Source organism: Oncorhynchus clarkii, chromosome 16 (assembly GCF_045791955.1).
Source record: "Oncorhynchus clarkii lewisi isolate Uvic-CL-2024 chromosome 16, UVic_Ocla_1.0, whole genome shotgun sequence".
NCBI classification, from domain to species: domain Eukaryota; kingdom Metazoa; phylum Chordata; class Actinopteri; order Salmoniformes; family Salmonidae; genus Oncorhynchus; species Oncorhynchus clarkii.
The window spans coordinates 21998271-22013807 of record NC_092162.1 but is presented as its reverse complement, the minus strand read 5'-3'; the positions used below and the strand labels follow the sequence as shown (position 1 = coordinate 22013807).

General features: G+C 43.4%; 1 protein-coding gene across 2 annotated transcripts in view; it reads left to right on the top strand.

Annotated features, from left to right (window-relative positions):
* LOC139368189 (voltage-gated potassium channel KCNC1-like) overlaps positions 1-15537 on the top strand; it is a 64862-nt gene that overhangs the window by 25553 nt on the left and 23772 nt on the right. The window contains exons 2-4 of one of the 2 annotated variants that reach the window (XM_071106826.1): positions 6122-7097; positions 11652-11855; positions 12836-12966. In XM_071106826.1, the coding sequence (XP_070962927.1) occupies positions 6122-7097; positions 11652-11855; positions 12836-12957 (1302 nt within the window). In that variant the 3' untranslated portion in view covers positions 12958-12966. Of the gene's footprint in view, positions 1-6121; positions 7098-11651; positions 11856-12835; positions 12967-15537 lie in introns of those variants that run through there. The other variant, XM_071106827.1, reaches the window with a different exon arrangement.

The following is a 15537-nucleotide window of genomic DNA, read 5'->3' as shown; positions in this document are numbered from 1 at the left end:
AAGCACTTATACAGTAGGTCTGTTGTTCTGAGGGAGCAAGGAGAAACACAGTTTTCCTATTGGAGAGTCAACTGGATGAAGCGAGGGTAGGTCAAGAAGGTGAGGTCTGGTTACACCTCTAAACAACGTAAGAGTTCCAGATGGAATAGCATCAAAGACTATGGCGAACGTTCTATGAAAATCTGATCATTTTGTAGGAATCTTATCAATGTTATAGTTACAAAGTAACATACAATTGAAGACACCAAAACAGGAGAATATATAATGAGGGATGAAATTCAAAATGTGTAGCCCAATTTATCTTAAAATTATTATTCAAAGTAGGAAAATCAAACAATTGAGACCACCATATTCATGTGTTCACAACGACAGATTTCCTAATATAATGTGTACAATTTTTCCAGATGAAGTTTAAAAAAGTCAACCGCTTTACCTATTTTGTTGTCAAGATGTAGGGACTGGGCTGGAGACACTTTCAGCTTTAGAAAGCAATACTCAACTTTTCAAGGATAAATCCCTCTGCAACCAATGGTTCAACATCTTTTAGTTTTTTTCAATAAATTATATGAAATTTAATGAGCATCTTTCCTGTCGATCCTTAGATATGGTAATCCCAAGGTATGTTACTTTTTCCTTGACTGGATTATTGCATATAGAGGGTATCACACAGTCTTTAATAGCAAACAATTCACACTTATTATGGTTTAGGTAAAGACCAGATGCTTTGGATTTTTTTTTTATCACATTGACTGCTCTAGGAATCTGGTCAGCATCTTTCAAAAAGAGGGTGGTGTCATCTGCAAGCTGAGTTATGATAATATCTCTGTCAGCAATAGAGATCCCTTTTATATTGCTGGATTTAACAAAACTTGTAAGAAGTTGGGTTGCAAGCAGAAAGAGCTAAGGCGAAATGGGGCAACCTTGCCTAATTCCTCTTTTCAAATCAAATCTAGAAGTGCCATGATTTAACGTAATGGAAATGTTCCCATTCATATAAAGAGTTTTAATAGTACTACAAAATAATTCCCCAAAACCAAATATCTCAAGGGAGAGAAATAGAAACTCATGTTCCACTGTATCCAAGGCTTTATAAAAGTCTAAGAAGACAATAAAACTATCTTCGAAGATTAGATCAGAATAGTCAATAAGGTCTAACACTAGTCGGATACTATTAGATATACAGTGCCTTGCGAAAGTATTCGGCCCCCTTGAACTTTGCGACCTTTTGCCACATTTCAGGCTTCAAACATAAAGATATAAAACTGTATTTTTTTGTGAAGAATCAACAACAAGTGGGACACAATCATGAAGTGGAACGACATTTATTGGATATTTCAAACTTTTTTAACAAATCAAAAACTGAAAAATTGGGCGTGCAAAATTATTCAGCCCCTTTACTTTCAGTGCAGCAAACTCTCTCCAGAAGTTCAGTGAGGATCTCTGAATGATCCAATGTTGACCTAAATGACTAATGATGATAAATACAATCCACCTGTGTGTAATCAAGTCTCCGTATAAATGTACCTGCACTGTGATAGTCTCAGAGGTCTGTTAAAAGCGCAGAGAGCATCATGAAGAACAAGGAACACACCAGGCAGGTCCGAGATACTGTTGTGAATAAGTTTAAAGCCGGATTTGGATACAAACAGATTTCCCAAGCTTTAAACATCCCAAGGAGCACTGTGCAAGCGATAATATTGAAATGGAAGGAGTATCAGACCACAGCAAATCTACCAAGACCTGGCCGTCCCTCTAAACTTTCAGCTCATACAAGGAGAAGACTGATCAGAGATGCAGCCAAGAGGCCCATGATCACTCTGGATGAACTGCAGAGATCTACAGCTGAGGTGGGAGACTCTGTCCATAGGACAACAATCAGTCGTATATTGCACAAATCTGGCCTTTATGGAAGAGTGGCAAGAAGAAAGCCATTTCTTAAAGATATCCATAAAAAGTGTTGTTTAAAGTGTGCCACAAGCCACCTGGGAGACACACCAAACATGTGGAAGAAGGTGCTCTGGTCAGATGAAACCAAAATTGAACTTTTTGGCAACAATGCAAAACGTTATGTTTGGCGTAAAAGCAACACAGCTCATCACCCTGAACACACGATACCCACTGTCAAACATGGTGGTGGCAGCATCATGGTTTGGGCCTGCTTTTCTTCAGCAGGGACAGGGAAGATGGTTAAAATTGATGGGAAGATGGATGGAGCCAAATACAGGACCATTCTGGAAGAAAACCTGATGGAGTCTGCAAAAGACCTGAGACTGCGACGGAGATTTGTCTTCCAACAAGACAATGATCCAAAACATAAAGCAAAATCTACAATGGAATAGTTCAAAAATAAACATATCCAGGTGTTAGAATGGCCAAGTCAAAGTCCAGACCTGAATCCAATCGAGAATCTGTGGAAAGAACTGAAAACTGCTGTTCACAAATGCTCTCCATCCAACCCCACTGAGCTCGAGCTGTTTTGCAAGGAGGAATGGGAAAAAATGTCAGTCTCTCGATGTGCAAAACTGATAGAAACATACCCCAAGCGACTTACAGCTGTAATCGCAGCAAAAGGTGGCGCTACAAAGTATTAACTTAAGGGGGCTGAATAATTTTGCACGCCCAATTTTTCAGTTTTTGATTTGTTAAAAAAGTTTGAAATATCCAATAAATGTCGTTCCACTTCATGATTGTGTCCCACTTGTTGTTGATTCTTCACAAAAAAATACAGTTTTATATCTTTATGTTTGAAGCCTGAAATGTGGCAAAAGGTCGCAAAGTTCAAGGGGGCCGAATACTTTCGCAAGGCACTGTCTATTCCTCATGAAGCCAGATTAGGTCTCTTCTATAATTTAGTTCAACACTGCCTTCATTCTCTTTGCAAATATAGAGGCTAGTATTTTGTAGTCGTTATTGAGCAGTCAGACAGGACGCCAACCAGATATGGTTACATGGCTATGGTTTTAGACTGAATGTTGTCATTTAGTTACAGGGCAACCCATAAAACATTTGCGGAATTAGTTCACACAATTAATAGAGTTCGAAACTAAGTCTGTCAGTTTGGATATCTCAAATGAGCACTTCAAGAGGATAATATTCAGTTTGACGCCTTGTTGAATGTTGATTGATATGAAGCCTCTGGCTGATTGCCCTCCTGTTGTGCTGTCTGAATTGATCAATGGTTAATACACAAGTACCAGGTTTTAGCACCCATGCCGTGCATTATTCTTGATATTTAGTCAGGTGTCATTCTCACAATGCTTTATACCAGCGTTTACCTAACTCGGTCCTCGGGACCCCCAAGGGGTGAACGTTTTGTTTTTCTGCCGTAGCACTACACAGCTGATTATTATAATCAACTAATCATCAAGCTTTGAATCAGCTGTGTAGTGCTAGGGCAAAAACCCAAATGTACACCCCTTGGAGTCCCGAGGACCGGGTTTTGAAAACCCTGTTTATACAGTAGCACAATAATAGTGGTAGTTTAAGGAATACAGTATGGTGTTAGGTTCTGAACAAATGGAGAAAAAACTCCAAACGGACGGCTAGAAAAAGCTCGAACCAAGTTTATTCAACCCGTTGGATGCTTTAGCTGCGAACACACTTTGCATATGATCTAACAGGCATTTATTTGTCATGGTGAGGTTAGAGGTATGACTTCTCAGAACTGTCCATCTGTTTCCCAAAACTGCATAAATGTTGCCCTGTTGTCTTTGCGGTTGAGCGGTCTGGAAGCAGTTCCACTTCATCCTGTCACTTCTCCATGATAATAAACAAGTGACCATATGTTCACCTTACTCAACAGACTTTGGACATACAGTGAATTCGGAAAATGTTCAGACACCTTGACCTTTTCCATTTTTTCCCCATTACAGCCTTATTCTAAAATTGATTACATCGTTTTTTCCCCTCATCAATTTACACCCAATTCTCAATAATGACAAATAAAAAAATGGTTTTTAGAAATTTCTGCAAATGTATAAAAAAAAACCTGAAATATCACATTTACACAAGTATTCAGACTCTTTACTCAGGACTTTGTTGAAGCATCTTTGGCAGTAATTACAGCCTTGAGTCTTTTTGGGTATGACGCTACAAGCTTGGAACACCTGTATTTGGGGAGTTTCTCCCATTCTTGCAGATCCTCTCAAGCTCTGTCAGGTTGAATGGGAAGCGTCGCTGCACAGCTATTTTTACGTCTCCCCAGAGATGTTCGATCGGGTTCAAGTCCGGGCTCTGGCTGGGCCACTCAAGGACATTCAGAGACCTGTCCCAAAGCCACTCCTGTGTTGTCTTGGGTGTGTACTTAGGGTTGTTGTTCTGTGGGAAGGTGAACCTTCGCCCCCAGTCTGAGGTCCTGAATGCTCTGGAGCAGATTTTCATCAAGGATCTCTCTGTACTTTGCTCCGTTCATCTTTCACTCAATTCTGACTAGCCTCCCAGTCTCTGCCGCTGAAAAACATCCCAGAGCATGATGCTGCCATCACCATGCTTCACCATAGGGATGGTGCCAGGTTTCCTCCAGATGTGACGCTTGGCATTCAGGCCAAAGACTTCAATATTGGTTTCATCAGACCAGAGAATCTTGTTCCTCATGGTCTGAGAGTCCTTTAGGTGCTTTTTGGCAAACTCCAAGCAGGGCTGTCATGTGCCTTTTACTGAGGAGTGGCTTCCGTCTGCAGAGATGGTTGTCCTTCTGTATTGTATGCAGATTGATGAGGAAAAACATTAATTTAATCCATTTTAGAGTAAGGCTGTAATGTAACAAAATGTGGAAAACGTCAAGGGGTCTGAATATTTTCCGAAGGCACTGTACGTTGTGTTCACTTTTTCTCTTACAATACAATTCCATACACAAAGTTCCTCTTCACCATTAATTGACACATAACATATACTGTATATTCATTATGCAGATAACATAATCACTAAGGTCTAATATAGTAACATGTGAAAGTATATTTTAGGTTAGAACCCAACAATTACTATCAAGTGTGTTAATTGGAGGATGACAATGTCTTAGCAATATTGTTTCTTGCAAGTAACTTTGCATTCACAGAACTTTTGAAAAGTAGGGGGTTAATCGCATTACTTAATGGTGAGTATTGGCTTCCGGTTACTGTTACCTTGCACTGGACTGTAATGGATTATGTTGAGGATAAAATAGAGTGCCATCTCAAGCACTTTAGGCTTTAGGGATTTCCACTGTATGATTAATATAGTAGTTGTAAGGGTCAAAATGTTTGTAGATACATAATGTACAATAGAGCTGTCAGTCCTTTTACTTTGTGTATAATACTTTGACATAGGTGCAAATTGTAATTTCCACAACATTACACATTTTCAAATAATCAGACTGGCTAGTTATTGGAGCATCAAGTTGGGACCACATTTCATCATGCTGGGCCACAAACAGGCTCAATGCCACATGTTTCAGACCCTTTATGTTGAACATTCAGTATGAGGGAGTGAGCACATGCCCCATCCTGATTTTGAAACCTATTCAGTGCACTCTGAGATACATGCATATTTATAATTCATCAGCTTTTACCGTTTACGACTCTCTTTTTTGCCCATCACTTTCTTTTGTGTCCTATCTGTCTTTCTTTTCTTGCCCTTTTCTCTGTGTCGGGGCTGCTCCAATGAGACAGTAGTACTCTGTATTCTCATTCCAGCATTTCTTACATTCTCTAGGTTTATGACGTATGGCTCCCGGTTTTCTATTTTTTTCCACCACTTCTCCTTGGACTGTCATTGCCGATGACCGTTGCGGCCTTTTTGATAAGTGTCAGATAGATTATCCCTCAGTGCTTGGTCCAGTTTGACCCTGCAGTCACCCTCCAGGTCAACAATTATCCCATTTAGGTGTCTAGTCAGGTTTAATCATCTGGGCTCATGATCTCATCTGACTGAGTAATGCCCTGCAGTGTCCTGTAGGGGCTGACTAACTGTTGAGCAACACACCATCTGTTTTTCTAGCTATGTTGTTTGTATATGACTGTAACTCTTCTCTCCTTCCTCTCTCTTTTCTCCCTTACTGTCCCTCTATATTCAACTCTTTCTCTTTGCCTTCTGTCTTCCTGCCTTCCCCCTCCTCTCTCTGGTTCTTTCTGTTCCTCTCCTCCAGTACTGCGCATTCCTCTCCCTTCTGTTCATCCTCATCTCCATCTCCACCTTCTGCATGGAGACGCACGAGGCCTTCAACACCATCTACAACAAGACGGAGAACGTGACAGAGGGAAACGTGACGCGCGAGGTGATCGTCTACGAGGTGGTGACCGACAGCTGGCTTACGTACGTGGAGGGCATGTGCGTCATCTGGTTCACCATTGAGGTGATGGCACGCGTGGTCTTCTGCCCGGACAAGGTCGAGTTCTTCAGGAGCACCCTCAACATCATCGACTTCATTGCCATCATGCCTTTCTACCTGGAGGTGGGGCTGAGCGGCCTGTCCTCCAAAGCCGCCAAGGACGTGTTGGGCTTCCTGCGCGTGGTCCGTTTCGTTCGCATCCTGCGTATCTTCAAGCTGACCCGCCACTTTGTGGGGCTTCGCGTCCTGGGCCACACGCTCCGTGCCAGCACCAATGAGTTCCTCCTGCTCATCATCTTCCTCGCTCTCGGAGTGCTCATCTTCGCCACCATGATCTACTACGCCGAGCGCATCGGCGCCGACCCTGATGACCCTACGGCTGCCAAACACACAAACTTCAAGAATATCCCCATTGGTTTCTGGTGGGCCGTGGTCACCATGACCACTCTGGGCTACGGGGACATGTACCCCGAAACGTGGTCGGGAATGCTGGTGGGTGCGCTGTGCGCCCTGGCAGGGGTGCTGACCATCGCCATGCCTGTGCCCGTCATCGTCAACAACTTTGGCATGTACTACTCACTGGCCATGGCCAAGCAGAAGCTTCCCAAAAAGAAGGGCAAGCACATCCCCCGGCCCACCATGCCGGGCTCGCCCAACTACTGCAAGCCTGACGCTCTCGCTATGGCCACCGCCTCGCCCCATAGGATCCTGGGTAATGTACTCGGTGAGGTGATCGGGTCTGGAGGCTTCGACTGCCCCCTTGCTCAAGAGGAGATCATAGAAATCAACCGAGGTGAGACATTTCTGTTTTCATTCTTCAGTACCATATTTTAAGAGGCAGACTGCAAGTTAACAAACCGGCTTCGACCTTGACTTGTAAAATCTGCAGGAGTTCATCAACACAACATGGAGCTTTGCTGAGCATCTGGGCATTCTACCACTAGCCTCCCCAAGGGCGTAGAACACAAACTACTCCGTCAAAATATTGTATTTTTGGCAAAGAGGTTGTGAAACTGCACAATTTAGCGTCAACAGATAGGCAATCAAATTTGGAACAGGGATTTGCACAGTAAGTGGAGGATTCTGGTCTGTATAAGATTTAGGAATCCGAATGTTATCTGACAGCTAGTTACAGGCACTCAGTAATCTCAGTAATAGTACAGTCCTGCAGATCCATGAGGTGTGGGGTGTGAGTTGGGGTTTAGAGTGCCTATGTCCCTGATAGGGATAGATTGGGGCGGGAGGGGGTGTGGAGGGTGGCTGATTCTGAATCTGCCCTTGAGAGATGGCTAGCCCATCAGAACTTATGGGTAATTTATAATCAACTGGTGAGTCCACATTTGCCGAGAGGCCTCCATCTGCCCGCGTAGAACAAACACAGTACATAAAAAATGTACCCATTTGGATCTGTTTGCAACAGACCAATGTGCTAACGATTGGTTCAATGTTTAAGATTACACTAGTATGTAATGCTTTTTTCCTTTGGCATGGTTATATACAGTGGCAACTTTACCATGTAAATCTTGGTGGAGCAACAATAAATAAATGTGGAATGCATGCCAATAAAGCCAGAACACAACACAACACTAAACAATACATTAATGGCACTATAACGGTGCCAAACGGTGCCCACAAACCATTCGGGCCTACATAAAGCTCTCCCAACAGCAGTCCCAACATCTTACCAATGCTACACCTGGCTATCAGCGGAGCCTTGTCTGGCAGTGAAACAATTAATTCAGCCTCATTTACTGCCTTTTAAAAAACATAGCTGATATGGCTGACTTGCTTAAACAAATGTGGTTTCTAATGACAATTGAGATGTACAGACTATGGCATAAGGGGACGACAAGCGGATAGGAGACAATCTGTAATTTCGATTAAGACTATGAGCAAGCTAGGATCGACGCAACTTTAGTCAATATAACTATTTGTTTAGCACTTTTGAAATGTACAGCGACAGAATTCAGAACATTGGCCATTTTTACAGTGTTCTCCCTGTACACCAAGTCAGAACCATAGGATAAATTAAGAGGGCATATAAGCAGACAATGAGAGCTCTTATAATATTCAATGATTACATTTCTCTAAAACAGGTTATAGGCTACAGTAGAACAGTCAGAACAGTAGGCGAAATTAAGAGGCGTAAATTGACCAAATTATTAGGGTGAGACACATGGGCTACTAACATCTTACTACACAACATACACTTAGTATTACTTTCTTAGCCACAGTATACATATCTCCCTGGAATATTACATAATTTATGAAGCTGCATACAATACATTTTGGACTCACATTGTTGTGCTCGGCTAACTTGAACAGGAAGGTGGTGTGGGGGTCCTCCGAGTTAACAGTTGTTTTGAGCACGGCACAAATCATGCTTCATTGACAGCATGGCCATGTTGAATGTTTATCATTTTAAACTTGGAAAAGAGCCCCTTAATCCCAGATTCGGGACCACACAGCCACTGTCACTGATTCCTTCCAAACCACTCCTTGAATTTGCGATTTCCAACTTGTTGTGTAATGTTTATGTCCAATGGCCATGAGCACCGATACGTTATCTATAATTTCTCTTCAGTATTTCTCGTCATATGACGAGGATTAAAACGGATCTGCCAGTAGATTGTCGACTTGATTCATGATGATGACTGCTATCCTAAGAATGTGAAAGTATGATGTTGACATGATCAGTTCAATCAAAACTACTGTACACCCCCCAAATATATAACATTTTCCTTTAAACAAATGTGGGGCTCAAAACAAGTGTGACGGGTTGTCCACTGGTTGTATATCACCTAATATGAACCCAACATCCACATACGACAATAGATCACATGTGTTTTGTAGCCCTTGAGAAATCATTCGGGAGTCAGCAATAATAGTATTTTATTGCATAAGCGCCTATAATACCCCACCACTCTCTTACTGTCTTTCACGCTCTCTTTTGTTAAGAATTTTGTTGTAGGTTGTTAGTAGGTTGTTGAGCAGGAACTCATCTGAGATCAGATTTGACAGCTGTGTCTGAGGCAGTGGAGGCTGCTGAGGGGAAGACAGCTCATAATAATGGCTGGAGCGAATGGAATGGCATCAAACACACAAACACATTAATTCCACCCATTCTGCTCCAAGAGCCTGTCCTTCCCAATTAATGTGCCACCAACCTCCTGTGGTCTGAGGATACAGTGCCTTCAGAAAGTATTCAGACCCCTTTACTTTTTCCACATTTTGTTAAGTTACAACCTTATTCTAAAATGGATTAAATATCTTAAATACCTTAAATATCTACTCTCAATACCCCATAATGACCAAGCAAAAACAGGTTGTTAGAAATTGTTGCAAATGTATTACAAATAAAAAACAGAAATGCCTTTTTTACATACGTATAATGACCCTTTGCTATGAGACTGACCATTGAGCTCAGGTGCAACTTGTTTCCATTGATCATCCTTGAGATGTTTCTACAACTTGGAGTCCACCTAAATTCAATTGATTGGACATGATTTGGAAAGGCACACACCTGTCTATATAAGGTCCCATGGTTGACAGTGCATGTCAGAGCAAAAACCAAGCCATGAGGTCGAAGGAATTTTTCGTAGAGCTCCGAGACAGGATTGTGTCGAGGCACATATTTGGGGAAGGGTACCAAAAACTTTCTGCAGCATTGAAGATCCCCAAGAACACAGTGTCCTCCCTCATTCTTAAATGGAAGAAGTTTGCAAACACCAGGATTCCTCCTAGATCTGGCCTGAGCAATCGGGGGAGAAGGGCATTGGTCAGGGAGGTGACCAAGAACCCGATGGTCACTGGCAGAGCTCCAGAGTTCCTCTGTGGAGATGGGAGAACCTTACAGAAGGACAACCATCTCTGCAGCACTCCACCAATCAGACAGAAGCCACTCCTCAGAAAAACGCACACAACAGCCTGCTTGGAGTTTGCCGAAAGGCACCCAAAGACTCTCAGACCATGAGAAACAAGATTCTCTGTTCTGATGAAACCAATATTCTACACTTTGGCCTGAACGCCAAGTCTCAAGTCTGGAGGAAACCTGCCACATTCCCTACGGTGAAGCACGTTGGTGGCAGCATCATGCTCCAGAGCGCTCAGGACCTCAGACTGGGGCGAAGGTTCCCTTTCCAACAGGACAATGACCCTGAGCACACAGCCAAGACAACGCAGGAGTGGCTTCGGGGACAAGTCTCTGAATGTCCTTGAGTGGCCTTGCCAGAGCTCAGACTTGAACCCGATCGAACATCTATGGAGAGACCTGAAAATAGCTGTACAGCAATGCTCCCCATCCAACCTGACAGAGCTTGAGAGGATCTGCAGAGAAGAATGGGAGAAACTCCCCAAATACAAGTATGCCAAGCTTGTAGCATCATACCCAAAAAGACCCAAGGCTATAATTGCTGCCAAAGGTGCTTCAACAAAGTACTGAGTAAAGGGTCTGAATACTTATGTAAATGTGATATTTCAGTTTATTTATTTTTTATACATTTTGAACATTTTTCTTAAAATGCATCAGCTCACACCCTCGACCCCACCTCCTATATAACCATGTCCAGTTTTTAGTTGACCATGCTGTCTAGCTAAGCCAGTATAGGCATGAACTTTGACACGTTAGCCATTATCATTTACATATCGTAGTCAAATCAAACGTTTTTCGTCGCATGCTCTGTAAACAACAGGTGGCGGGCTATGAGGGAAATGATTACTTACGGGCCCTTCCCAACAATGCGGAGAGAGAAGAAAAATGAATAATTATAAAATAATAACACAATGAATAAATACACAACACACTATTTTACTGAATCTGTCTTTGCTTATGCATCTCATCTGCAGTATTAAATTGTGATCAGTTTACATGCAGTAACCCCACCCCCCCACCCTCATTCCTTTGGCTATTTTCTTATACACCTTTTTCCAGTGATGGGAGACTGGGGATTCATGATTTCTGTATCGTCGGGCCAAGGTGCCATGCCAAAACCTTCGATATAGCAGCCAATCAAAGTCCCTCAGCTTGCAACCGCAAGCTCTCTGATTGGGCCAGTTGAATCATCAAGTCTGCAACTCCTTCCCTCAAACTATGTTCCAATGTCCGTACTAACATATTGCGGAGAATGAAGCAATGTAATGGGCATGCATCCTAAGTGGTATGCTAGTGTGGATGTGGAAACACGGTCCAGTTTGGCCTCAGTCTCCCATCACAACCTTCCTCCTCTACTATCCAGATACCTCACTTCTCTCCTCCTCTCCTCTTCCTTCATTCCTTCTCCTTCACTCTCTGCTTCTCCCTTGCTCTGCTTCCGGCCCCCCTTTCCCTGTCTCCTTCTTTTCCCGAAAGATTCCAAGCAGAACGGCGACGCGGCCACTGCTGCCCTGGCGAACGAGGACTGCCCTACTATCGACCAGGTGCTGAGCCCGGACGAGCGGAGTCCCGCGGGGCGAGGGGGCACCGGAGTTACCCGGGAACGCTACCAGCAGGACCGCGCTTGCTTCCTGCTCAACACCAGGGAATTCCGCGCCACAGATGGGAATGTGCGGAAAGGTACGTCACTCCCACAGGGGACAAAACCGTAATCACATACACCACATAGGTCAACAGAGCTACACACAAGATGCCATAAGGCACAAGCACTGATACAGATAAACAAATTCTCTGCATATAGAAGATGCTAATAAGGCAGGTGCACGGGGGACAAATACGTACACATGTGATGTATACATGATCAAATACAGCATATATGGGAACTGATTTATGGTTAGTTACTGAGAACACGCAGACAGACACATGCAACGGCCAAGAGCATTGTGGGAAGAGCACTGTTTGTGTGACAGAGAGGTTCCTAACACTAGTTTCTGACAGGACACAACAACACCCCCGTACAACATCTTTACTCTTCTGCTCTTCTTTGCTCTGGCCTCTATGTTTCCACCTCGTCACCTTCATGCTGTGACACTTCCATCACACTTGGTATCACCTTTCTTTCTTCCTGTCTGTATTTTCTGTCCCTCTCTCTTTCATTCACTGCCTCAAATTGTCATCCTACATTTTATCCTTTGTAATTTTCATCCTCTCTCACGCTCATGGCTTCTCTCTCTTTCTCTGTCTCTTGTACATAGACAGTTGACCATGCATTAATTGACCTCTCGTCACTTCTGTTTCTTTCTCTCTCTCTCTCCCTCCCTCCCTCTCTCTCTCTCCTGCCTCCCCTCCTCCCCCTTGTTTGGCTGACTCCCACTTGATGCCCTGTCCCCCCACCCCCTTTCCTTGTCCCCCATCTTTGATTCCATATCCCCATTCTTTTCCCTCCTCTTTTCCTTTCCTCTTCGAAACATGCCTTATTTACACCTGCTTACCCCATGGATTCTCTTGTTCTGATTCTGAAACGCAATACCTCGATCCATTTCTTTACGGCTGCAACAAACCTTTTTTACCACCTACAACCACCACCACCAAACCTGCACCAAACACTTCTCCTTTACACTTCTCCCAAACTCTCAACGCCACTTTTGACGCTAAACTAGAGGCCGCAGGCTTGGCAGCCAGCCCAGACTCCCCTTTGGCTGATGAATGGTATAAGCTGGAAGGGTCTCTCCTACAGCAGGACCTCAATGCAAACTCCACCTCTTCCTGGATCAAACCATAGGGCCAAGAGGTAACACCTTAAAACCACGGGGACCCCGAAATGGAACCCCGTTAGCTGTACAATATTATTTTTTGGACCTAATCCGTCAGCCAAACATTTTAGGTTCTCTCAACTCCATGACATTGCATGTTGGCAGTTGACACTGAAACATAGCACCCACAGACACACTTGAACACAGAACACACTCACACTCTCACATACAGTACACTATGCATGACTGCAAATCACAACTAGTACCCACTGTGTTCACTGTGCTGTGTCTGTACAGTATGTTAGGTAAAGTTGAAGTATCTCCCATAAATTGCCCTCTGTGTTAGTGTAGGTAAGTTCAAATAATGAAATCAACCCTTACAGAAAATCACATGATTACACGTCTGTAGTTTCATGTTATCACATGTTTCTATACATATTGTCACCTGTTATCACATTAACTTCGCAGCAGATCACATGTGATCACATGAAAACGTGTTCACGTGAGAGTGTGTGTAATGTCATGTGTTCTTTCCGTAAGGGAATAGATAGGTAGGGGAACAACAGCACCAAGCTATTGAGCTAAGGGTAAAACTGTGATTTTTTATATCAAGGCCCAATTGCATTGTATTGCTCAGAGTACCATCCAATCCATTATTCAGAATAACCTGATCTTTCTTTTCTCATATCATGAAATAAGAGGATCTACGTGTTTTCCATATATAATGTTTAGTGTAAGATACTGTGTGTGTGTGCGTGTGCGCGTGTGCGCGTGTGTGTGCGTGTGCGTGTGTGTGTGTGTGTGCACCAGGCTGTGTATTTGAGAGACTGCGGCCAGAGTGCGATTGTGTGTGCCGCGTGCGGCCGCTGCACTGAAGTAGCCCGGTAACACTTGAGGACTATCAGGAACGGCGGGTCACGTGTTGTCTGATCTGCTCTGTGTTGCTGTCTCTCTCTTCAGGTTGTGTCATATCACGCGTTTGTATGTGGGCTTTTTCATTCTTACACGTTACACTGTGTCTTTGTCCGACTCTCAATGCCGTCCGAGTGTTGTGTTTGTGTTGTTGTCGTGTGTGTGGCTTTTACTGTGTTCTTTTTTCTGTCACTGGTGCCCTCTCTACCTCACTGACATTCACCCTGACAGATAGCAAAAGACACATCGCTCTTTGAAGAAATCAGCCTATGCACCGGAGCAAAATTTCCCATCTCACAGATTTCTATCATGATATGATATGTACATATTCTAGCTATATTTAGGGTTTACATAATGGATGATTTTGAATGCGATGTTGTACAGCGGCCATCTTTGGGTCAAAGGTCAGTGGGGTCAGCGGAGCCTCCATGGTCACGGGAATAGTACCTTACGATACATGCCGTGGCGGGAACAACATTTTCAGCCATATCATCATATGGCTCTCCTCAACATTGTACAGTCCTCACATTGACAGACAAATGCGACAAACTAACATCAATGCAATGCTGATTGACGAAAATGTGTATTTTAAGTGTGTCGTGTTTCGAAAACACTATTCCCTAGACCTCAAAATGTGTGCTTTCATTGCCTAGTGTAGTTAAAAAGGTCAGACGGGACTTCTTGGCTGTACTGTAGTGACCTGAGTACACTCTGTCCCCATAGGATAACCCTTTGAAGAACCCTTTTTGGTTCCAGGTAGAACCCTTTCCACAAATGGTTGTACTTGGAATCCAAAAGTGTTCCCCTTTGGGGACAGCCGAAGAACCCTTTTGGAACCCTTTTTTTCTAAGAGTGTAGTTAGCTGCATTTGTACAGTTAACTGCACTTGGTGAATGAAAGAAACACCGAAATACTGACTCACTGACTGATGCCGACTTCACACTGCCAGACAGACACTATGACAGACTGATTGACCGACAACTGGCTACATGCCATCTAAGGTAAGCGAGCCTTGAGCTGTTGAACTCCTCTCTTGGAAGCCCCGGACTGCTTCGGTGTTGTGTGTTTTCAACGGTTCTTTTTTGTGCATAAAACCTCAACTCAATTCCGCAAATCCCTCTTTAAAACCAAAACGGAGGCCATTTTAAGCAGGAAGCCAGAAGCACTAGAGGTTTCATAGGATGACATTCGGTGTTTACTGAATGAATCCTCCTCTCGTTATCACGGTACAAGCGTTTGGTGGGGGGAAAGCTATAAACCTTTAACTCCCAGCACATTTAACGATATTTGTGCCAATTCTACATGCCAACCTTCAGCTCTCAGCATTGCTGAAAATATTGGTATCAGTAGGGGGACTCGAGGATCACAGAAACTTGACTTCCCTCTGTAACCTGAAACGTGTAACATTTGATAGTAACGGAATAACGTTGCATCCGTGTGAAGCTGAACTAAAAATAGAATGCCTCCGAGCAGCATTGCCATTCAATCTCATATTGACCAAAAATCGAATTGAATGCCAAGTGGATAGGAATGAGGTGAAGAAACCCGAAGGGAACACTGTAAAATCACCGGAGGTTTGATGGCCATAATTGCCCCAGCTGAAAGTAATAATGGCTTAACGATGTGTTCCCTTTTTTAGTTTTAAAGTGGGATTCCCTATTGTGCTCTCAAACTGGTGTTGTGTGCTTTTCCCACAG